The 24,901-nt window shown below is 39.2% G+C and overlaps 1 protein-coding gene across 1 annotated transcript in view; it reads left to right on the top strand.

Moving 5' to 3' along the window:
• The first annotated feature begins 442 nt into the window (after positions 1-442).
• The window catches only part of xpo5 (exportin 5), a 42,269-nt gene continuing 17,810 nt past the window's right edge, over positions 443-24,901 (top strand). Inside the window, exons 1-18 of the mRNA XM_079855098.1 lie at positions 443-694; positions 1,924-2,045; positions 3,560-3,632; positions 3,724-3,861; positions 6,032-6,214; positions 6,365-6,391; positions 9,801-9,986; positions 16,395-16,471; positions 16,764-16,793; positions 16,896-16,989; positions 17,081-17,164; positions 17,272-17,397; positions 17,487-17,577; positions 18,370-18,498; positions 22,371-22,441; positions 22,531-22,686; positions 24,555-24,596; positions 24,679-24,768. Of these exons, the coding sequence (XP_079711224.1) occupies positions 593-694; positions 1,924-2,045; positions 3,560-3,632; positions 3,724-3,861; positions 6,032-6,214; positions 6,365-6,391; positions 9,801-9,986; positions 16,395-16,471; positions 16,764-16,793; positions 16,896-16,989; positions 17,081-17,164; positions 17,272-17,397; positions 17,487-17,577; positions 18,370-18,498; positions 22,371-22,441; positions 22,531-22,686; positions 24,555-24,596; positions 24,679-24,768 (1,821 nt within the window). The 5' untranslated portion in view covers positions 443-592. The remainder of the gene's footprint in view (positions 695-1,923; positions 2,046-3,559; positions 3,633-3,723; positions 3,862-6,031; positions 6,215-6,364; positions 6,392-9,800; positions 9,987-16,394; positions 16,472-16,763; positions 16,794-16,895; positions 16,990-17,080; positions 17,165-17,271; positions 17,398-17,486; positions 17,578-18,369; positions 18,499-22,370; positions 22,442-22,530; positions 22,687-24,554; positions 24,597-24,678; positions 24,769-24,901) is intronic.

The following is a 24,901-nucleotide window of genomic DNA, read 5'->3' as shown; positions in this document are numbered from 1 at the left end:
AGCCTCTAAGTGCCATCTGAAATTTTCTTCTATATTGATCATTTTTATCAAGCTCGTATATTTAAGTTCAATAATTTCACTTAAATGGCAATGCAAATGACCTATTAATTGTCATTTAAGTGAAATTACTGAACTTAAATATACGAGATTGATAAAAATGATCATTCTAGATGAAAATTTCAGATGGCACTTAGAGGCTTTTGCATCTTAAATCTTCATATACTTATATCACTTTATATAGGCCTAATGAATTACGATATACAATTGTTGAATATTATTTAAACTAACAGTGGTATTTATATATTTGTAAGAATGTCGCTTCAATAGAAAAGAGACAGAAAAACGCATATTCATGCGAATAGCCAATATAAAACTAACGTGGCGCTTGTCAATAACATTAAAAAACTACAATCCCCAGAGGGCACGGAACTTCCGCCATCTTGATTAAGGCGGTCCACAGACAGCAGAGACCTACCACGTTTTGTTTAATGCACATCCATAGAGGCTGAACTAAGTAGCGAGCGAAGCGTGCAGTAACATTTTACTAGTCGACTGGTGTTTTACATTCCGTCTGCTGGACGTGCTTAAAGCCATGGCCGAACCGATACGTGCTTTGTGCGATGAGCTTATAAAGGCTGTGAATGTGATGATGGAGGCAGAATCCAGTCAGACATACCGCCTGGAGGCCCTTAAGGTGAATTATCCTCTATCAAATACAATAAAAGGTTATTATGTATGTATTGATACGTAAATCCATATTGTGGAGGTCACATTTGAGTTTTTTTTTTTTGGGAAAATCCCGTTTTCATTTCATTCATGTTTATTCAAACGATCAAGTCGTAAACTTATTTTGTTTATGTTTATATTCTTATGTGTTGCTTTATAATGCTAACCTTATCGATATCAATCAAGAAGCATAAAGAAGGTTGCACTAGGCGACATTGTGTCAATGAGTATCTCTCATAGCATACATAAAATATTGGATGCACATTCACTTGATCATACATCAAGGGATGCAGCAGAACGGATACACACAATGACATGGATGAATATTATTGTCATTGCAAGACCAAAACTTATAAATAATTAAATAAAACAAACATTGCTGTCTGCGGATCAACACGTTACACTAGACCAGGGGTTCTCAACCAGGGAACCGGGACCCAATAGGGGGCCTCAGCAAACTTACAAGGTGGTCACAGGATCACTTAAACTTATTTAAATTGAAATATTATTATTATTAAAGAAGTTACTGATATTGATAGTATCCATATATTGAAATATTATAGTTAAAGGGTTAGTTCACCCAAAAATGAAAATTCTGTCATCGTTTACTCACCCTCATGTCGTTCCAAACCTGCAAGACTTTCGCTCATCTTCAGAACACAAATGAAGGTATTTTAATGAAATCTGTGAGATCTCTGTTCCTCCATTGACAGTTATGCAACTACCACTTTGATGCTTCAAAAGATGCTTCAAAGTTCTTAAATAGATCGCAAACCTAATCCATATATGAATTGAGCGGGTAAGTCCAAATTTTCTGAAGAGACTCGATCGTTTTATGTGATGAACAGATTTAATTTAGGCTAAGTGGTAGTTGCGTAGCTGCCAGTGGAGGGACAGAAATCACTCGGATTTCATCTAAAAGATCTTCATTTGTGTTTTGAAGATGATTGAAAGTCTTGCGGGTTTGGAACGACATGAGGGTGAGCAAATGATGACAGAATTTTCATTTTTGGGTGAAGTAGGCTAACCCTTTAATTGCATATGACTGTGCTAAGAACTTTGTTTATAAAACAAGTAATTTAAGGGAGATTTTCTGTTCTCTGCTGTATTGAACAGTCACCCCAAAACTGAGGTACATGCTTATCTACTAGATCTTGTTGTTAAATGTTTTAATCGTTTTTTTTGTTGTTGTTATAGTTTATTGAAGATTTCAAAGAGAAAAGTCCCTTCTGCGTTGAATGTGGACTTCAGTTAGCGGAGAAATCACAGACGGCAGTGGTCAGACACTTTGGGCTGCAGATACTGGAGCATGTAGTCAAGTAAGTGTCTAAAACACTTTTGTGTTTGTGTGTGTGTACATCAATAGCTAGCCTATGTTTCCATCCCAAGTTAAGAATTTAATTTTTGTGCAAAATTAATGTAGCATGTAAAACAATTGCGAATAAAGCACTATTTCTACCCCATGTGTGCAAGATAATAAAATCGTCACTTCCTGGGCAATCGGTGAAGCCGCTGTGGCTTTTTTTTGTATATCATAAATAACTTGCAGGCGAAATGCAATAAAGGCTGTCATGCTATCTTGCGGTCAGATGCTGTTTTTTGGAAACGCAATCGCGCGATACGCTCCTTGGCAGGAAATATAACCAAACCATTCCAGAGTTTCCCACAGGATTTTGTGAATCTGTTGTAGGTGTAGGCTACACCTCTGTCCCTCTAGTGGGGTCCAGGGTCATGCCTACCGTAAGAAAATTTTGTACATTTTAAAGTTAAATTCATCAATCTGGTGCACTTTGACAGTTCAAAATTAAGAGCTCCAACCCATATTCAGTGTGCAAATTGAACACAGAAAAAAGTCAGTGCATTGACTTATACCTGACTTTAAAGGGGACTCAAACCTCTTTTTAGTTGTGATATAGTGTCTGTCTACATTACACTACACAATAATAATAATGTTGTTATAATATTATTCCTATGACAGTAATAGCCATATATTGTAAAACAAATGCACTGAACAATAAATTGTCCTTATTTCTTTACATGCATGAGAGAAACCTGTGAGCTTTTAGTTTGACGGAAAATAAGTTTACAAAGTTTACAAACGCGAAAAGTTGAAGCGAAATTCTGTTTTCATCAACAATGCAAATGTGAAAGTAATGCATAACTGCGATCCCAAATGCACGCTAAACTCAGCACATGAACAGATAGAGTTCACTGCATTCATTCACTGTGAATTGAGATGCAGCGCAAACACAGTCCTTTGATTAAGGACACAAAGGCTTTCGATTTGGTTAGTTTGACAGCAATGGCGCAAAACACGGCATTAAAGACCTTTTATGATATTATGAGAAGTTAGATAATGAATGGGATATTACGCCACAGTCTAGTTAATGAATGGGAAGCACTAAAATCTGTTTGTGGCTGTCAATGTTGATATTGTGGCGGGGCGCCACAAATAAATCTATGTATGGGAAACACTGCATTCTGATGACTGACTTTTGCTCGGGTGTTTCAGAACCACCAAACCAACATTTGAGATGCTGCGCGATGTGATTGGTTCGCTGGTTAGTCCTGTTATCCAATCACATTCTCTGTTTAGGCAGTGTCACGCAAGTTAGTGTGTCAAGGGATTTAATCAGTAAATGTTTTTCCTTCATAGTTTATATACATGTCGTCTTATTAGATAAAAAAAAAAAACAACAACATCCGCCTCAGTTGAGTGTATGAGTTTTTTTTATGCACATTTTTTCCATTCAGGGTTTTTTTTAATGCGATATCCCAAAATGGGTGGATGTGAACATTGAACACTAAACTGAACACATTCTTCTATGAACAGGTTTCAGTGGAATAACATGGCACCACAAGAAAAGCTCCGGCTGAAGAACTGCACTATGGGCCTGTTGTCAGATGTGAGCATCTTGGAAGTGTCTACTTAATTATCTTATTGCATGCTTTATGAAGATTTCTTATTTTTTTATATGGCTTAATGTTCTGTTTTAGGGTACACATCCAATTCTGCAAGAGGAATGTCATGTTAAGGATGCGCTCTCACGCATAGTAGTTGAGATGATCAAGAGAGAGTGGCCGCAGCACTGGCCCGACATGCTGAATGAGATGGAGACCCTGGCTGCTATGGGGGTATCAAGAGTTTTGGCTTGATGTTGTAGGACAGGTCTGCTTCAATCCTGCTCCTGAAGTTATGCCTTCCTGTCAGAGTTTAGTTCCAAAAAATACAAAGTGTGCACATCCAAAACCCAGAATTGGGCTAATTTAATTGCCGGATAAAACAAGAAGAATGGATTTCCACACTGTCTACAAGATCTAGAAAGTTTATTAAAAAACAGAGTTTTTTTCTTTTGCACCTTGCTTTAAAATTCGGTAATTCGGAAGCAAAAGTAAATCTGAAAATTATGCAAATGTGAAAAAACATATGCAGAGATGGAGTTCACTACATTCATGCACTGTGTACACCGGAAAACACCGGAGCACGAGATGATCACATGAGCAAAGCGTGCACTTCGTTTTGAAACAATCAGCACAAAATGCCTATACTTATTTAATTAAATTGCTGTTGTTTGTGATTTGGTAAGGGCACAATGTCTTATTGTGCTTTCAATTTTACTTTGTTTGACTTTGCCAATGCAATGGTGCAAAACAACGTTAGAGACTCTTTTTGTTATTATGAGAATATTTCAAAGATTTTCGGTTCATTATGGAAATCTGGCAGCACAGATTAGACTATAGCGGCCCGCCAGGCTCTAGGTAATTAGGTGAATGTGATTTAACCAAGTACAGTGTGTTCGTGGATCAGCATCTTTGTTGATCCTGGAACAACATTCCAATCAGCCAATCAGATTTGAGGGACAAGTTTACAGTTTGTCAAGTTTAGACTTACAACCAGGGTTAGGTGCTTCTACATCAGTGTTATTCAACTATTATTTCCCTCTGATTTTAGGGTTATGGTTAGGTTTAGGGGTTGGGATAAGGTTAGGACTAGGCCTACATTTCAAAATGCCTCTACTTGATCCAGGAAAAGATATCTTACTTGACAAAATCACGGTGACCAGGCAGGTAATTAATAGGAAACACTGAGGTAGTAGTAATGCTACAGAAATTGAATAGTATTATATAAAAATAAAAGCTTGCATAGTCTTCACCGTATGCATTAAATGGACACTGATCCTTATAACCACTATGGATATTCAGTTAAGAGCAGTGAGTGATTCTCTCTTTTCTACTTCTATGAAGTCCCAGAAAATCAAAGAATAAATCAAGACCTACAATTTATTAGTCAGGTAAAACATGTATTATGCCAATTACATGATTAATCAATTTGAAAATAATAAATATTAGGGAACAGAAGGTCATTTGGATGAAAGACCCTGGGAAGGGAATCCCCTCTGTAGTGGGCAAAGTACGTCTAAACACTCAACTTTTATGATTGATTCTCGATCTGTAGGCATGAAACCATTGTACCAGTTGCTCTGAGACTTTTCAAATGATCCAACATCAGCGTGAAAATCCACTTGCTTTCACGTAGAACACTGTATTTTGTATATAACCATTTTGAGTGAATGGAGGAAAGGGAGGGAATGGGGAGAAGGAGCAATTGTGAAGGAAGGACAGGTGAGAAAGAAGCTTCAAGTGAATCAAAATAAATATTGTTTAGATTACACAATAAAAAAATAAACAATAGAAACAAAGGAAAATAAACGTACATTAGCACACATCTGCAATGATTGGTTAATTAACAGATGGCGTATACAAATCAATGAGCAGCTAATTGAAGAGAAACTAGGGCTGAGCAAATAGCATCTTATTAAGGCAAACCAGGAAAATAATTGTAAAAAATGTCACTAATAATAATAATAATCTTTAATTAACTTACAGTATTGGAGAACATGGAGAAAACATTGGAGAAAAAAGTCAGAATTGTGAGATAAAAGTTGCAATAAATTTTTTTATTTTTTATTCCATAAGCTCCCATTGACTATTGCACAGAATATGAAGAAAATTAAAAGCTTTGGGAATCAGATGGACACGACAGGCCTAATCCAGCCAACAAAATGTTCTTTAATTATTGTTATTGGCAAAATCTTATATTATTTGAGATATAATTTGTCAAATTTGACACACGTGGTTGAAACTAAACTCTACAGAAATCTTCAGGAGTCAGTGTGAGAACATTCTGTTGATCTGCTACTTGATGTGCATTTTGCGTGCAGATCAAGTAAAGATTAATTAAATAATGACAAGTAAAGTAATCATTGTCTATTTGAATAAACAATCACATTGTAATTCTCTTTAGGATGCTCAGACAGAACTTGTAATGCTTGTCCTGCTGCGGTTAGCTGAGGACGTGATCACATTTCAGACATTACCCACTCAAAGACGGCGAGATATCCAGCAAACCCTTACGCAGAATATGGACAGCATCTTCACCTTCCTGCTTGGCATTCTGCAGCTTCATGTTAATGAGTACAACAAGTTGGTGAGTTCTTCAAAAAATTCATGATCACGTGCAAAACATTTTTAAATGATTTGTGTGCTTTTTCGTGTGCACCTTTTTGTGTCTGGTGCATGTAACAGAATATTGCCACGTTCATATGATCTGAATGGATTTATTCATGTTGTTTTCTAGAAATGTGTTGCTGGTCTGGAATTGAAGGTGAGTTGGGCTATTCAACTTTATTTATCAGGTTTTTTTTTAAGGGATTAGTTAGGGTGATCGTACGTCCTCTTTTTCCCGGACATGTCCGGCCGGGATTTCGAGATCACCCAAAATGTCTGGGATTCGGCTTTTGCTTTCTACAGTCGCCATTCATTATGTTTACATTATTACATTATTTGACACTGACACGTACATGCCAGCTTTGCAGGTCATGCATTCTGCTTTTCATGGATCCCGACCGAGATGAAAACACAGGAATTTTCTTAGCAATGCTAAAACGCACATCAACCGATCACTTGTTTAGCGTTCATGTAAACACTACATTCAGAAGATTCACCTATCGGAATGAATTCAGTCCGATTGAAACAAAAGGTGTGCATGTAAACATAATGAATGGCGACTGTACTAAGCAAAAGCAGGAAAAAGAGGATGTATGGTCACCCTAGGTTAGTGCTGTTCTTATTAGAGGCGAAATATCTAGGGCTGGACCCGAATATTCGTTCGGTGGGTTGGTATTCGATTTGAAAATTTGACATTCGAATATTAGTTTTTTTTTTTTTTTGCACACCTGGGATCCCCCGAGAAACGGTTCTCATTCGCGCTTGAATAAGGCCGGCAACACACTGGCTGCGTGGCGTGAGCGTCTCAGCTGCGTGGCATGTCCGTTTTTATTTCGGCTCCCATGTTAACAGGTTGGAGTTTGCACACTGCCTGCGTGAGAAACGCGTGCATGCTAGAAATAGAACCGACGTGTACCAGCAACAGGAGTATTCTCTGGCTAGAGCGCAGAACAGCGGAGTTTGTGTTTTGGGTTAAGCTGCGTTGCTTTGACATTGTGGAAAATAGAATAATAGAAACAAAATGTATTAGCCTTTTTACCCGTTATTATCAATCTAAATTAATCTTGTTTTTAATTTAACGTAATTTCGTTTTTCTTTATTTAAATTTCGTTTTTTCTTTATTTAAATTTCATTTTTTCTTTATTTAAATTTCGTTTTTCTTTATTTAAATTTCGTTTTTCTTTATTTAAATCTACCCTTTACTGTGTCAGTTATTTGTTAATCAGAAAAATATTAGACTACCTTAAAAGTATTGCTTAATTTAACAGACCTGTGTGTGTGCATTTTATATCACTAGTGCAGTGTCCGTTCTCGGAGCATATAAGCCCTGCCCGCGTGAGGTGCGCCGCTTCCCGATCGCGCTGTTCTGTAGTTTACTAAAAGTTTATTAATTCTGAATGTGTTGCGTCTCGCGTGTCCATCTATATTGCACCAAATGCGACACTGCATGCACTCCCTTGTGAAGTCGATTGGATGAACGGTTCTCGAAATAATAAAAATGCAAACGGACAGACAAACACATAGAGATTCCTGCCTTTATTAGAGAGAAGAATATGTTCAGCACCCTCTCTCCGAAGCTTCGAATATTCGATGTTCATTACTACCGTAGCTTCAAAGCTCAAAAAATGGTATTCGGACCAGCCCTAGAAATATCAAAGGTTCATCTAAAGATGTACAGTGTGAAACATGGATAAAGATAACCCAGGGTTTAGACTGACCAAAGCTTAAATGAAAGTGCTTGAACACAGAGACCCTAAGTTTCAGTTTTCAAGAGGCAATTTCAAATGTAGTCTGTTGAAAATCTGAGATCTGGTCAACTCTTCTACATCTAACAGTGTTTGCACAGAGTTTGGAAAATGCTTTATTTCAACCTAGCCTGACTACGTCAGACTTCTTACTTCCGCTCAATTTCATTTCGCTTCTGTAGTCAGTCTGAGACAGCGTAATAGCTTTCCGTTTTCCTCCGGCCTGAAAACAGCCGGGCCAATCAACGAACAGAGGGCGGGCTGAGAGCCGTGACGTAGACACTGATTGTACTGTGGATGCGTAGATTTTTACTAGATTTTAGAAGTCGTTCACAGCCATGTTCACTCCGGTATTTCGCTCGATTGTTTTGTTTTCGCATCATACATGTGTTTACAGTGGAAGTTAGATGCGGCTGGGCATGCACATAACACACGCCATAACCAAACGTTATGTGATTGGCTTACGGGTAACCAATGATTTTAAACTTCAGACAAGCGAGAGAGAAAACACTTCTCTATTATGCCATTCCAGACTCTGTCTATGAAGCAAAGCAAAGTAGCAGAGTTTGGTATTACCAGGCTAATTTCAACCATTTTTATAACCGATATTCAAACCGTTAGGTTCATCATTGAAAACACGTTTTTTCCCTTTAAGAACGTCCAGTGTGATTTAAAAAAAGAAAAAATACATTATTAAAGGAGTCAAGATTTTACTCTTTTTTTTAAATAATTTTTTCTGATTTGAACTTTGAAACTGTCATAATTTAGAAATAAAAGGCCATTTCTACCCTGTATTTACCTTACCTAGGCAAGTATAATGTTAATGCTGAACATTTCAGTTTTCAGAATTTTTGTGTAAGGGGAAAGAATGTCTGTGTATATATTCAGTAGTCAGCATTTGAAGTGGATCAAAACCTTTCATCAAAGTTATACATGAATTTGGAACAATACCCGTTCTTGTCTTAGGACAACTTTGAACTTTTGTGATCCTCTTCAAATGTTGACTACTGTGTGTGTGTGTGTGTGTGTGTGTGTGTGTGTGTGTGTGTGTGTATATATATATATATATATATATATATATATATATATATATATATATATATATATATATATATATATATATAACATTTTTTTTATTCCCTTCAATTTGGTGTTGATTATCTCTGCTGAGGGGCCAGAGAGGAGCCTGTTATTTTCACAGATAGAAGTCCTCTATTGTAGCGTTCTGCTCTAAAAATTAGTTTTCGATTCTGTTGGTTACAGAGCTAGGGATAGTAGAATTTTCTTTTCATGCATTTTGAGAAATGAACATATGTAAAATAAGAATAACAAATTATAAAAAATAAACAGTATTGTACAGTAATTATGTTTATGATTGATGTGTTCTCAAATTCTTGGGTTACAGGAATAATTTATTTAACAGACAAAAGCCAAGTGGGGGAACTTGGCTTTTGTCCGATTTTGCAATATTACCATTTTGAATTGTTCTTGTGTTCGTCAGATATGAACCAAATTTGGCTCTGATGACCTTAAGACTGTAATTGCTAAAAGCTATTAAAAGCTTTTCAATATATCAAGCTGTTCTCATGTAATGCGTAAATCCTTTATGGCATCTTTCCATCAAATGTGTTTGAGACTCTCATGCTTGGCCCCATAATTGCTTTTTGCAGTTATTGTATTTAAGTTCTTTAAAACAAATTTTTTTCAACATTTGTAATGCTTTCTGAAAGTTTCTTAATGTAATCTATCTGCTCTACATTCACCATCTAGTAGTGTATTTGTCTGATGAAATTACCTCTGATTTTTGTCTTTTACTCCCAGACAAAAGCTCACTGGCGAGTTGGTGTGGCCACTCTCAACACTCTGGCTGGCTACATTGATTGGGTTGCTCTGAGCCACATCACCAATGAAAACTGCCGTCTTTTGGAGATCTTGTGCCTGTTGCTTAGCGAACCCGAGCTTCAGTTGGAGGCTGCAGAGTGTCTGCTAATTGCCATTAGTAGGAAAGTGAGTGACCGCTGCATTTACATTATACTACATTACCTTTTCAGCTGCTTTTCTGAAATAAAATTTTCCACATTTATTTATTCATTTATTTATTTACACCCCCAAATACAGAAAAATTGGGACATTTTGTAAAATCAAGAAACAGTGATGAGTTAATTTCTCTAAAACCTTTATTTAACTGACAAAAGTACAGAGAAATGATTTTCAAAGTTTGCACTGACCAATTTATGTGTTTTGTAAATAGGGTTAGGGTCATGCTTCCTCTGCTGTGGGACTCCACTGCACCTTTTCGGCCTGGCTTTTCTTTGTTTGGTCTGTGAGGGGAGAGGCCAAAGAGGAAAAGCCCAGTATAAAACAGCGATAGTACCCTGCCAACCCCAGAAATGCATGTCCCTGTTTCTTGGACATGGGCTAGGGTAATTCATGGATTGCTTTTTCTCCTCTTGTTCATCCTTCTCTGCTAACAGGGCCATGGCGTTGGGGGCTGCGTCCCAATGCTTCAAGAGGTCAACACGATAAATCCGCTCTGGCCTTAGTTTCCCAGGTTGGCGCAAACGGTAGTTTACAGGTCCGACCCGCTCCATGACAGTGTAGGGACTTGCAGGCAGGAACTTGCAGGCAGTGTCGGGGATCAAGACTCACGAGGTTGCCGTCCAAAGAGCAATTCAAAGGGGGTGAAACCAGTGGAAGCATGCTTTCCTGATTTCAAAAAGCACATACGGCAGCATCTGGTCCCAATCACGACCATCCTCTTCAGCATCTGCTTTAACATCCTATTAAACCGCTCCACTGAACCATCAGTCTGTGGATGGTAGGTTGGTAGGTACATCAGCTGTGGACTGAGGTTTGAAGATGTTTCACCTTTAGCAATTTGCAGTGGTCGGCCATTATCCAGGAGACGAAGTGAGTCCTTGGTCAGTTAGGATCTCTGTAGGAATCCCCAGCCGGCTACACAACAGGAAGAGTTCTTGGGCGATGACTGCTGCTGTTGCTCATCTGAGGGGGATGGCCTCCGGGTAGTTGGTAGCATTGTCAACAATAACGTGGAATATGCATGTGACCCCGAGCTGACTTGGGCAGCGGCCCTATGAGATCCATCCCAATATGCATGAACGGCACGTCAATAACAGGAAGCACTCGCCAGGCTCACCGGCTTGGGTTTGTCATCCACAACACGTTGCGCCCCTCCGGATAGACGGATCAGCTCTCCCCCCGGAATCTCTGGTGAAGGACCGCCTCTGACAGCTCTACTGCCTCCATGGTGCGGCGATGAGGGCGGGACAAAGCACGTAACAGCCGGTCCACAGGGACTCTCTATACCACTTCCTCAGCAGAGGCTTGGTCGGGCAGTAGCCAAAGTTTGACCAGTCGGGCAAGCTGGGCAGCCTGGACATGTACGGGGACCCTGGGTTCAAAGTTGCACTCGTGCACTTTCTGAGCCGCGAACACCAGAGATAGTCCTACCCGGGCGAGGATCTCCCTCTTCAGTGTGTCATGGTCTGCGCCATCCTCGAGGGGAGAGAATAATATACTCGCTGAGGCTCACCAGTCAACAGTAGGGCTGCAACAAACGATTATTTTGATAATCGATTAATCTAACGATTATTAGAACGATTAATCGACTAATCGTCGATTATTTCGCCGACTAATCAGTACGTTTGGAACGATTATTCAGCCTTTTCAATTAGTTAAAACACTGAGTTATACATATTCTAACTATAATATAAAAAAAGAAAATCACTTTAGCTTTTGAAATGGTTGTTTTGGTGAACTTTGAGCCAACTAAACAGGTCATTCTCTTTAAGTTTTCAGATTTCTGTCCAACTCAAATCACACACAAATGCTCTAAGCATTGGTTAAATATTCTGTTCTCTTTCAATAGAAAAAAAATTATCAGCTGCATTACAGATAAACTTAAACTGGAAACAATTATTATAAGAATAATTTTTTTTTTTTTAAATTGACATGACAATTGAGCTGAGCTGACAGAGACATTCTCATTCACCTTTTAATTTACAGTATAAAACATTAACTGACGTGATATTCTTCATAACATCTCCTTTTGTAAGTCTTCATAAATATGGAATAACATACAGGTAAGTGATAAGACTGTAATAACGTTACCTAATAGAGTTACAATAATAAAAACAGCCCTGACTCCTAAGCTCGATCAAGCTTTATTCTATGCAAAAATAAATCATCACATTACTGTAATTATATTATTATTGTTAATATTATTGCTATTATTAGTAGTATTGCATTATCTAATAAAGAGATTTACTGCTAGTTATTTAGCTCCAGCTGGAGAACATTCACCTCTCACCGGCTCATATTGTGCCGGTGTGTTTCTTCTTTAAGTGCTTTAACATGCATGTTGTGCTCCCGTGAAAAGCCAGTTCCGCCTTGCATGTATTGCACACGACAGTATTCTTGGTTTGAAGTTTTGTGAAACTTTCACACACCTTGCTAGTTCGGATTCATTTGCACTCCGTCATAATTCGCGCTGTGTTTTCTTCTACCGCAATAGCATTTGTAATGGCTGCATTACACTCTACCGCTACAGCGCCGTAGCGGTCAAATCGCGATATTGCAGGCCCTTACATTAGGTCACGTGAGATCAAACGACTACTCGACAACAAAGATATTTGTCGACAATTTTTTATTGTCGACGCTGTCGACAATGTCGACTAATCATTTCAGCCCTAGTCAACAGCGGGTCCAGCAGGCCCACTCACGGTGGCCCCATCGTTCTCAAAGCCGCAACAACCTCAAAAGCCGCGTCATCCTGGTCTGTCATTTTGCGAGAGAATTTGCAGTGCTGAAGCTCTTGGCTCGGGTGGTGTAATCCAGGCGGTGGTCTCTGTTCTTAGGCACACAAGCTCCCCAGCCACTTGATTTTGTCCAGCAACCAACTGTTCTTCTGCACAGAGACCTCAGCAAGGGGGCGGACTATTTCTCCCTCGCTGGGGAGGGAAGCTGCCTCTGGGGTGGCTTTTTGTCGCTGATCTGCTGCCCGCATTCTCCACCAGTGTGCGGGCCTTGGGGAAAAAGGAGAGCAAACATGTAAGTTGTTAAATGCGAAGGGGGTGTGTTTATTTCTTGAGCAACAGTGAGGATGAAAGGAGTGTTGATGCTCTTGTGCTTCTGTTGTGAGTGTGCTGGAGAAAGTGGAGCTAAGATAGCAAACTTCACCCAGGCAGCAGGGAGTTGGCTTGACCAGCAGAGAGTTCTCTCAAGGCTTCCAGGTTCCTTCTCAGTCATTCTCTGCAAGAGAAAAGGGTAAACGGAAGGCAAACAGAGTGGGTGTGGGGTGAGAGTCTGGACTTTTCAAACCTGCAGTAAAAATAATTCAAATCCTCAAGGCCCTGATATACTTCAACAAAATTGAAGAACAAACTGATGTGACATTTTGAACAAAATTTCCAGAAAAGTTTGCTTGGGCTGGTAAAAACCTTTGTACGACCATTGGTACGTGGCGATTACATAATAGGTAAGTGTGCGCAAAGCCTCAGCCTCCTTTCATGAGGAAATCTTTTCTGCTTCGTTTCTTCTTTTCAGTCTGTCATGGTCAGACTTGCTGTTTTCTTAATGTTGTTGTGTGTTTATTAGGGTTAGGTATCGAGTTTGATACTTTTTAGGCACCGACCGAATTGCCTCGATACCATCGGGTATCAAAAAATGTGTCGTTCGGTACCAAATTTTGATGCCTAAGGGGTTCATATTCATATTCTCTAAGCTTTTCACTTTTCATATGTGTCATGTCACTAGTTTGTGTATGTTGTGTCAGTGTAGTATGTTGTGCATGTGTAGACATATATTGGAGAAGTTTCTTACGGAGTTCTTCATAATTAGAAAACTTTCTATGTACCAGTGTCAGTTCTGGCCCTTCTAACATCACAGAGACAGTTACAGTGAATGGTTATTTTGACTCGACAGGATCATGTATTGGATAAGGTATTGGTGGGTGTGAGAGTTCTCAATTTTGGATGCATGTCTTTAAACTTAAGTGAATTTAAAACAGTACATGCTTGCTTAATATAATTCGCAGTCTCTTAATTAACAGTAATAACTGTTTGATCATAGCCTCAAGCTCATAGCCTCAGCCTCAAGCAAGGACTCACTTGACATGAAAGTTTCAGTGTACTCAAAGCATCCATCACTGTCCTCCAGATCCAGTTCCTATGTGTCTTTCACTGGTATCTGCCAGTTGACCTTGACAATGCAATAAAGTTCATCAGCAGGTAAGGTTACTAAGTCTTTCTTGATGTCCCACACCAGCCGCTTCCTAGCAGGATCCTCCATGATGTTGCTCTCTGACATCCCTCTGGACCCTGGATGCAGCCTCAACCTCTGGATGCAGATAGCCATTCGCAGATCGTCTTTCACTCGCCTCGTGTCTCGTCGCGCATTAACGCAGCAGCCACTAGCCCCAACGCCCCCTGGTCCCAACGGTTTTGAGATGCTTGGATCAGTCTCCTTGTGACGCGTGGAGCTGGTCCTGGAAGAGCCCCCACAAATCTGTTGAAGACCTCACTCTGGGGGTCAACTCAATAGATGAGACTGTTTTGTTTTTAGTAAATAAAGGAGAGTGAGGCAAATGCGTGTCTTCAGTAAACTCAGAGGACTGCTTGACTGATCACACACTATTGTCTCTCTCTCCTTTATCTACTTAAAGGCACATTATCGTCTGTTGAGTTGACCCCAGAGTGAGGTCTGCAACACTTGCATAAACTGAGATGCTCCTTTTACACTCTATCACGATACCCTCACATATGACCAATTCACCTGGTAATTGTGGACTGTTTCAAAGCAGTTTAACTTTGATATTATCTAAGCTTTTCACTTTTATTTGGCCTCTGTCCCACCTTTTTTTAGTGTGTAGCAGACATCAAAATCTAAATTTGTTTATATTTACAAGACACTTAAATTGATCAGTGAAAACTTTGATTTTTTTTTTTACTTTTGTCAGTTAAATGAAGGTTAAAGAGAATTAACAAAATCACAGATTCTTGTATTCTAGTACACTAACACTTTTCACTTGCATACATGACATTGGAAAGTGTGAAATGTAGCTTTTAATAAGCCCATATACCAAACAAGTCCACTTGCTTTTTTTCTGTTCTTACTTGAGTTTATATCTATTTATTGTATTTGAACTGATCTGCTAACTCTTTATTGTGATGCTCCCCCATTCTACTGAAAAGTAATTTTGCAAGTACATGTCAGCTTATTCTAACCCTAACCCTGCAGTGTACTAATACTCTACTAACACTCTAATGGGAGTTAGTAAACATGTAGGTGTAACGTTACTTATAGTGAACAGAATGTGTTAAAGGGACCATCAAAATAAAGTGAAACCGGACACTTTAGTTATGTGAGGTAACAATGTTATAATCAACCTTAACTGGAAAAAATCTTTTTAAATGTGTTGTAAAAGGCAAATATAGCTGTACTGATGTTTTTGGAAGAACTTGCTAATGGTGGAAAATGGACTGCTAATAACTAGCAGCAGGGCTTGAGATTAACAGTCATTAAACAAGGAATATTTTGATAGGAGACACCACCTATATGGGGCTTCATTAACTAGTTCTTCCATCAGGCATGCATAAAACAAAATACAATGCAAGATACATTATACAAGACATAACAATAATCATCATACACACAATGTACTGGGATGCACGTTCATTTACAGCTCAGTATGTTTATAAATGAATGCAGGAAAGTCTATTTTATGTGTCTTTCCTTTTGACCTGACTCAAAATGACTCTGCATACTTTTAAGTTGTAAAACCATGGCAATCAGAGGCCTGGTTCTATTATTTTGTGGTTTGTGCAGACACCTTAGCACCTTGTTTGGTGGTTGTTGAGGGTTTTTTAAAGATTATTTGTTCAATATAACAGACACTTGCGTCTAATTTGTCTCAGTCGTTACAGTGCTAATTTGAGTTATTTTTCGCTGCTTATTGTTCTTAAATAGTCAAATACACACAAAATAATGTGAAAAATGCCGGTCTTGGCGAGTATTCATGCAAACACCGTCAGTTATGTTTTAAGTGAACGTAAACAGTTGAGATAGAAAATGCATGCATAACAGCATAATAGGTCCATGTGTCTGGTCTTAAAGTGAAAGCAGTCTAATATACCTGCTGCCAAATTATGAGATGATATTAAAACATCTATATGGCAGTTTCTCCGCATTGTATCAATGTTGTGGCCAGAGAAAATGCTGAGAAGCAAGTAACTTTGGAAAACCACTAGCCACATTGGTTGGTGAGCAAAAAAGTTAATGTCAAGACCTGATTAACACCGCTATGTTATGTGAAGTTAATTGTAGTGCTATTTAGTGTCAAGAGTTTAAGTGATCAGTTGAAGTGTTTTTGATTGAGCAAATCCTTTACTTCCACAGGGGAAGTTAGAGGAGAGAAAGCCATTTATGTTACTCTTTGATGAAGTCGCCATGAACTACATCCTGTCTGCTGCACAGTAAGTAAACGTCTTAAGTTTATTCTAAATCAGGGTTCCTCAAATCTGGCCTTGGAGGGCCACTGTCTTGCAGAGTTTAGCTCAAACCCTGATCAAACTCACTTGCCTGCAATTTTCTAGCAGCTCTGAAGACCTTGATTAGGTTGTTCATGTGTGTTTGATTAAAGTTGAAACTAAACTCTGTAGGACAGTGGCCCTGCAGGAACAGATCTGAGGAACCCTGCTCTAAATGACTCTAAATGATACTGTTCGAATGACTGCATAATGCTGTTTGGATTTTATTTTACTATAGGTCGGCAGATGGTGCAGCTCTGTGTAACCAGTGAGTTTACATTTTTCTCTTAAAAACCAACACAGGCTTAATTTAGAACAACTGAGTTCACTCCTGTTAGTTTTAACCAAAACCGTCCGTCGTCCAATTCAGATCATCGGGTGCCGTCGTGGAAAGAAGATACACTTTTTTGAAGAGGCTGTGTCAGGTTCTCTGTGCCCTGGGTAGCCAAATCTGCTCTCTAGTGGTGAGGTGGTCACATGAGCATCACTGTTGTGTATCATTTATCATTTTTTCCTCTTATGAGAAATGCAGAATATTTTTATTTTTCTCTTCAGGGTTCAGATGTTGGAGTACAAGTTCCTGTTAACCTGAATAAATATATGGAGGCTCTTCTTGCCTTCACTACACATCCCAGCCAGGTTGAACTGCATTACAGCTACTCAGTGAAACTCATTGGTCAACCAAGAATTGTTACTAAATATTGCATTCCATATTTAATCATTTATTTGTGTATTATTCAAAACAGTTTCTGAGGTCGTCCACGCAAATGACCTGGGGAAACATATTCCGACATGAAGTTTTATCGAAGGATCCTATAATTTGCCAAATGACCATAAAATATTTAAGATCAGCAAGGATCAATCTTGTGAAAGTAAGTGCTGTATATCCCAGACACAGAGCAGTTTTGAGTAATTGCTATCATACTTAATCATACTTAATTGCTCTGTTTTCCTTTTACAGACTGGATTTCCCTCCAAGAATGATTGTCCAGGTTGTGAATTCTCCAGAGTGGACTTTGATAGTGATGAGGATTTCACCTGCTGCTTTAATTGTGAGTTATTATTGGTTAGTAACTAGTAATTTTCCCAATCCTTGCCAATCAAATGCACAGATGATATCATCAACCCAGCAGTTCATATGTCGATCTAAAAGTTACAGAAGCAACTTTTGACAACTTTTCACCTTTATTTTTATGGCTCTTTATACAATACGGATTGTTTCAAAGCAGCTTTACAGTGATCAATGGGAAAATGATTCAATGATGCAAACATTGCTCAAATTGGCTGTAAAGCAACTCTAAAAAGAAAGTGTGTCATTGTTCTGCTGAAGTCAGTTCAGTGTTGATTCAGTTTCTGTGTAAAGATCATCAATTATTAAATTAGTTCAATTCGGCTATAAATCAGCTCTTCAGTAAACAGTGAAGTCATCTTCCAGCTCAGTTCTCATCAAATAGTGTCAGTGCAGTCAGATCAATCTGTAGCTTGTTTCACCACAGGGAGTGTGTGTGTGTGTGTGTGTGTGTGTGTGTGTGTGTGTGTGTGTGTGTGTGTGTGTGTGTGTGTGTGTGAGAGATTAAAGGTTATTGATTTTGTACCTTCTGATGGTACCAGCTGGTTCTGCCCATTCACTGACTGTAGAGGACAGGAGAGAACATGAACTTGTAGGCGGATGATGAATATGATGTGATTGAATTTGATGTGGTTAGGAAAATGAATAACAAAAAATCCCACACCAACCAGTGCATGCCCTGTGTGATGTATAAAGATATGGCAGAAATAAAATGGCTTGAATCTCAAAATTATCATTTTTTTAAAGATTAATTTTTCTTTTTCGGTTTAAACAGCTTTCAGGGCTCATCAGGGGGAAGCAGTTCGTCTGGCTTGTAAAATTGTCCCTTTTGAGGCCTTTCAAATTGCAAGGGAGTGGGCGCAGTATCAGATCAACACACCTATAGATACTGGGAATACAACACGTGAGTATTGTTACTACACTTTCTTTATGGTAGGTACTCTTTAATCTGCCAGAAGTTTGTGCTGTTTTTATAAATGTGCTGCTGCTTTCTGATTTTTTTTTCTTTTCTTTTTTCTTTACTTTAAAAAAATTTGTAACAGAGTAGAGTCTAATGTAAGTCTGGTATTTGTTATCTAGTCATAGCCAATACAGCCTGTGCATAGCACTTCATCTTTTATAACAAAATATTTTGTCCAAATGTATTACACAACAGGAAAAAGTTGTTCTTTTTGTTGCTTTAAGTTGATGAAAACGTAATGTGTTGCACTTTTTGCTTCAGATGCGGCCGTTCTCTGACCATTTGCGTTTTTTGTTTTCGTTCCTTGAACCGATTCAGAGCCCTGCTTCATTGTATTGGAAACATTATTTTAAGGCAAAGATTACATAATGAGGTAGAATTCTGAATTTCTGACAAGAATTAGACCTGTTTTTCAGACACACAGCTATAATCATTTAACCTCAGGATATGCCAGGTTCCAAACGTTATTTAAAATTTATCCAAAGAATCACTGTAGATCAGAAAAACATTTCATAAACTATAGTCCATCACATTTCTTTTTGGTTTGTGAGGCCATCATACAAGTTATATACAATATACATCTGTGTCCTTTTGAACAAATTGTCAAAGAGTGTATCAAAAATATGTAAGCTTCTGCTTTATCAGAGTGGTCAGTCTTTTTTTTTTATCCAGTAAACTATGCACATTTGAACTCTTTGACCCATCACTAGGGCTGAACGATACATCGAACTTTCATCGTCATCGCGATATGAACTCGCGCGATGAACACATCGCAACAGACAGCCTGACACGATGAATAACGCCTGGTTCAGATTACAAGATTTTTGTGTCTGTTACGATAGTCACGGTGTCAGATTACACGATTTTGACTCCTAAAATCTTGTCGTGTCATTGACAAGAAACATGTCAGACTACACGTTGCTTTCCGACCAGTCATCGCGTGCCATCACACGCACACATTCACTCGCAAACATTCACTCGCACGCACGCACATAGACGCACACACACTGCTCGCTCGCTCACTCACTCACTCGTGCGCGCACACACACACACACACACACACACACACAAGCTCACTCGCGCGCGCATACATACACACACACACTCACTCACTGTCCCTCGCTCACTCACTCACTCACTCACTCGCGCGCGCACACACGCGCACACACACTCGCTCGCTCACTGGCGCACACACACACTCACTCACTCGCACATACTCAACCCGGCGTGGAGGACCGTTAAAAAATTTAACATGCTTTCTGTCGTGATGTCTTGAAGCATCGCAGACGCGACGTAGGTTGTCGCCCACTATGACACACTATACGAGATGAAACGATCGAATCTTGCATCCCGACGCCTGTTGTCGTTTACGAATCCCCACGACACCCTACATCAAACGGATCGTTCCAAAATCGCACTAAAATCATGTAATCTGAACCAGGCTGGTAATAAACGTTTGACCTATCACGCAAAGAACCTATTAGAGCACTAAGACATGGGAACAGTATAGCTAACATTCACATTTGAATATTTATCGCAAGGCATATCGTCATCGCAATATTAAACAATCTTATCGCACATCGCAGCTTTTCCTCATATCGTGCAGCCCTACCCATCACCCTTGCCTTGTCCTACACAATTTCAGTATGTGGTCAAATTTATAAATTTGGGATTATTCTATGTACATACACTGATCAGCCACAACATTAAAATCACAGACTGGTGAAGTGAATAACATTGATTATATTGTGTCAATGGCACCTGTCAAGTGGTGGGATATACGGTATTAGGCAGCAAGTGAACAGTCAGTTCTTGTATTTCATGTGTTGGAAGTGAGTGACTCTGACAAAGGCCCCACAGTGATGGGAAGATGACTGGGTCAGAGTATCTCCAAAACAGCAAGTCTTATCTCTGGTACACTTATTCCTCTTGTCCCTTATTTTGAGCTGTCCCCGACGAAAGATGACCAATCGTGGCGATTTTCTGTGGTCGTGGCTCCTAAACTGTGGTCCTACGTCATACAGTTAGAGAGGTTTAAAGACGCCCTTTTCCCTAGCCACAACTGCATCCATGTTCTTCTCTTTCGCTTCTTCCTATTTCTTTTAGCGCAAATAAAAAACACAATTGCCAAAGTGTGATTCATCTTGCTATATCTGCGACCTTTGTCTACCACTAGCACATGCTGATGACATTTTATTATTCTATACAAACTTGTAGCCTACGATTCAATAGGTGTCATCATCGTTAGGGCTGTTGGAACGAATTCCGAAATTCGAATATAATTTGAATATTTAAAAAATCAATACTATTCGAATGCTGAAGTTCCTATTCGAATATTGCTTTTTTATGTATATTTAAAAAAAAAATGGAATCTTGCCTTTCTCCACTTCTTGGCTTACACGCATGTAAAAATTAAATGCTTTTGTTTCGTCTGATGAACAATAAAGTTTTTGAATCGTAACGCAATTGTGCACGTTATCCACACTGTATCATCATAAATCGCGGAGAGCAATGTCTCCACGGAAACGGCAATTTGACTCTCAGTCCACACTACAACGCGAAGACGGCGTTTTCAAATGTATCCACTTTGGAGTGCGTTTTCACAGGTTTCATTAATAAAAACGCGGTCTCAGTGTGGACGGAAGGCCAAAACGGAGAGAAAAATATACGTGTTCAAGTGAAAATGAAATATCGAATGAAATATCACTCCTCAACTAGCAACCTGAGGGAACACCTGACAACGTTACACCCTGACAAGCTAGGCGATCTGTCCGAGGAACCGGCGCTAAAACAGGCAAGAATGAGTTATTTTCTGCCTCTCTCATCTCTCATCACGGCACGGGGCTTACCAGCTGTCCGCCAAAAGGCGTTAACAGACAAACTGACACGGTTTATCTGTGAAGATATGAGACCGATCAACATCACGCATTGGCGATCTATAAGACTGTGTCGTAAATATTAGCCTAATAATAGATTGAATTTGAACATTTAGTATTCGAATATTATTCGAATATTAAATAAAATAAGGAATGGAATTCGAATAGTATTATAGAGGAAGATTGACAGCCCTAATCATCGTACAGTCTACATACATGTCGTACAAAAGTTAATTATATCCATGCCATACAGTGTGTTTTGTGATGATCTTATAGGATTGCTGAATTATGCATTATGGGGTTTTCCCCAGTATTCAGTGGTTGGTACCTACCAAAATTGGTGCAACAAAGGACAACAGGTGAACTGGCATCAGGGTCATGGCTCATTGATGCACAAGGGGAGTGTCAGAACTGGTCAAACAATCCAGTCCATTGAGGCCCCACTTCGCAATTTGCAGGACTTAAAGCATCCGCTCCTAATATCTTGGTCCCAGATACCACAGGACACACTCAGATGTCTTGTGGAGTTCATGCCTTAACACATCAGAGCTGTTTTGGCTGCATATTGGTTTTAATGTTTTGTCTGATCAGTGTACCCATGTCATAATGCTTTGATTCCTTGTGGAATGAGATTGAGTTTGATTTACATTCTGAAATGAACAGATTCTCATTCATGAGGAGGCGCCTCATTTGTTTACAAATGTTCATGTTCATTCATTTAGTTCATAGACTTAAAACACAGATGTTCACAATTGAAACACCATTATACAAGTTGAGCTCCACTGATGTCGTTTGCCACACACAATAATCGACACTTCTAAATCGATACTTGTGTATTACCTTAGAATGTTCCTTTAACATGCCTACATTTGTGTCTTATTATTGTCTGTTGAAGCTAAGATAGAGAAGGTTCTCTGTTCTGCTCTGTCCCCTTCACAGTTCAGTGGGATGCCATGACTTTCTTCACTGAAAGTGTATTTGGACAGCTCTTCAAAATCCTCGAAAAAGAGGCAAGACCATCCAATTTCTTTCATGGTGCAGCAGTGAGGGATTTAAAGCAGATCTTATCATTGAGACTTTTTTTTTTCCACTCCTCTAGAAACTTCCCATAGATGAGGGCATGGAGCTGCTGCAGATGGTTGTAAACTATGAGACAAGAGATCCTCTCATTCTGTCCTGTGTTCTTACCATCATATCCACTCTCTTTCCCTTCGTCAAACACCAACCTCACTTCCTGCCTCAAGTACTCTATAAGGTAAGAGATATAATCTGGTGTTTCAAAATTGTAAATCTCTTAGGTCTGGTCATATTTACTGTTGCACAGCAATATTTTTGCTTACTTTAAGAGCTAATGCACCGACCCATTATACTGTTACTCGTGTTTCCGTCTCAATTTATGTTCACTTAAAAAAATAACTGACTATGTTTACGTGAATGCTGGCCCAGACCGGCATTTTTACAGTATTTTGTGTGTATTTGACTGTTTAAGTGCGACAAGCAGCGAACTTTAACTTTAACAATTTAGCACTAAGACTTAGTGCTTTATGTGTGTGCACTTTGGGTGTGAGAGCAAAATCTGCGGGAATGAGTAAAATTATGTGCAATACACCCAATCCCACACCGAAATTCAAGCCCTGTAACACCAACAATTTTCATCCGGAGTAAATTAAACTTTCATCCGGAGTGAGTTTGGGGAGACGGGTTTGTCTCAACTCGCTGTCGGAGAGGTGAGAGAGCTAGAAAGCACAGCTGGTTTCGTGTATCTATTCTGCATTTCAGATATTTCAGTGTATATATATATCGAAAAATCTATATTTTTGACAACACTACATTGCACTTAGTTTATTATTTCAGATGCCTTTTAAAAGACTACATTTGAAAAATGTATATATTATATATAAAATTCAACCTGGCTAGTAGGAGTTACTGCGTTACACGCCACTGCTGAAATCCACTAGCCTGACGTCGTCATACTCAGATTCTAGTCAGAATGTGAGTCTGATACTGCTCCATTGGGCTGTGATTAAGGGGCGTGTTTCAGCCGAACCAGGAAAGAAAATGCCTCTGCACTCAATTGGATAGACCAACAACCAATCAGTGCAGCGGAGTAAGTGACGTATGTTCTTCATTCATCTTTCCGATCGACAAATGCCTTGATCGCGGTTCTCTGTTCCTCTTTTAATTAATGCGCTGTCGATATCTTCTATAACAGACGTGATAGTGGAATCTACACATGATGTTTCATAAATAAAGTTCGGGTGGAGCACGTTCAAATAATCAATCCAATCAACTTGTCATCAAACAATTACCATGTCTACTTTATCAGCATGAGAGGAAGCATATATTTATTCACTCTGTCAACTCACCTAACATTCCTTGACAGTTTTCAGCATCCCTCCACTCACTTTTGGCTTGTTCTTCCACAACCTGGAATACGTGGGGAGTACTCTGGGTTCGGGCCGAATACCGAGCCTGGAGCCTCTCCTCGGACAGCACGCCAAATATGCATTTATTGTATCTGACTTATTTGGTATAAGTGTGAAATCGTGAAATATCAATTCTCCAGCGGCAGCCATTTTTGTTGTAAACGAATTCAACCCAAGCGCTCTTTGGTGACGTGGATGATTACGTTACAGTTGATCATCTGTCCATCATTGTATAAAGCCCGCCCTGACAATTTGATTGGTCCGAACAGCTTTGGTTCGAGCATAGTTGCTCCACAACGGATCAAGTCCAGACTGAACTTCCCGACCTAAAAATGTTGTGGGCGGGGCTAAGTTCGGCTGGCATCCAGGCTAGAAATCCACCTGCATTTGCCGGATTGGCTGGTGTTAATGTCAAGCACCCTGCCTGTGGTCCGGTTATACACTGCTTATGATCTAGAATCAATCAATCAGTAATATGTGAGTTTGAATCTTGTTCACAATGTTTTCTAACTCCCTGTATTCTCTCCCCTTCTCCCCAAGATTTTTTGTCTTCTCTCTGCTGTTGTATTTACATATTGTTTACCTAAGTCTTACCTAAAAAGTTATTTTTTATTATTAATAGCCTGTATGTGTTTTACTTAGTGCAATTATAGATACGTTAAAGACCTACCAACATCAATTTTGTTTCCTTTCTAAGATATTTCCTGCCATCACGTTTGAATTGGTTGAAGAACGCAAGGTAAGGTGCCCATACTTGTAAACATATCTGCATATCATTCTCTAATCAAACACTCTTGTTGACGTTCAGTGGATGTGTTCAGGCACCTCGAACGCGAGCTGAAAAGAACGTCAGAAGACATGCCTGTTCCTCCATCATTAGGATGTGTCGAGATTATTCGGACTTTATTCTGGTATGTTAAAGCATGCAGGTACAAAAAATTTTCCTCCACAATGCAAAACATGCTATTTAATAGTTGTTATGATTTGTTCTGCTCTTTGTTTTAATGCTGGAAAATGATTTCAAAACGGATAATTTTCAGTTTG

The sequence above is a fragment of the Squalius cephalus genome (genome assembly GCF_949319135.1).
Source record: "Squalius cephalus genome assembly, chromosome: 21".
NCBI lineage: Eukaryota > Metazoa > Chordata > Actinopteri > Cypriniformes > Leuciscidae > Squalius > Squalius cephalus.
The sequence above is the reverse complement of the archived record's forward strand: the minus strand, read 5'-3'. Positions and strand labels throughout refer to the sequence as shown.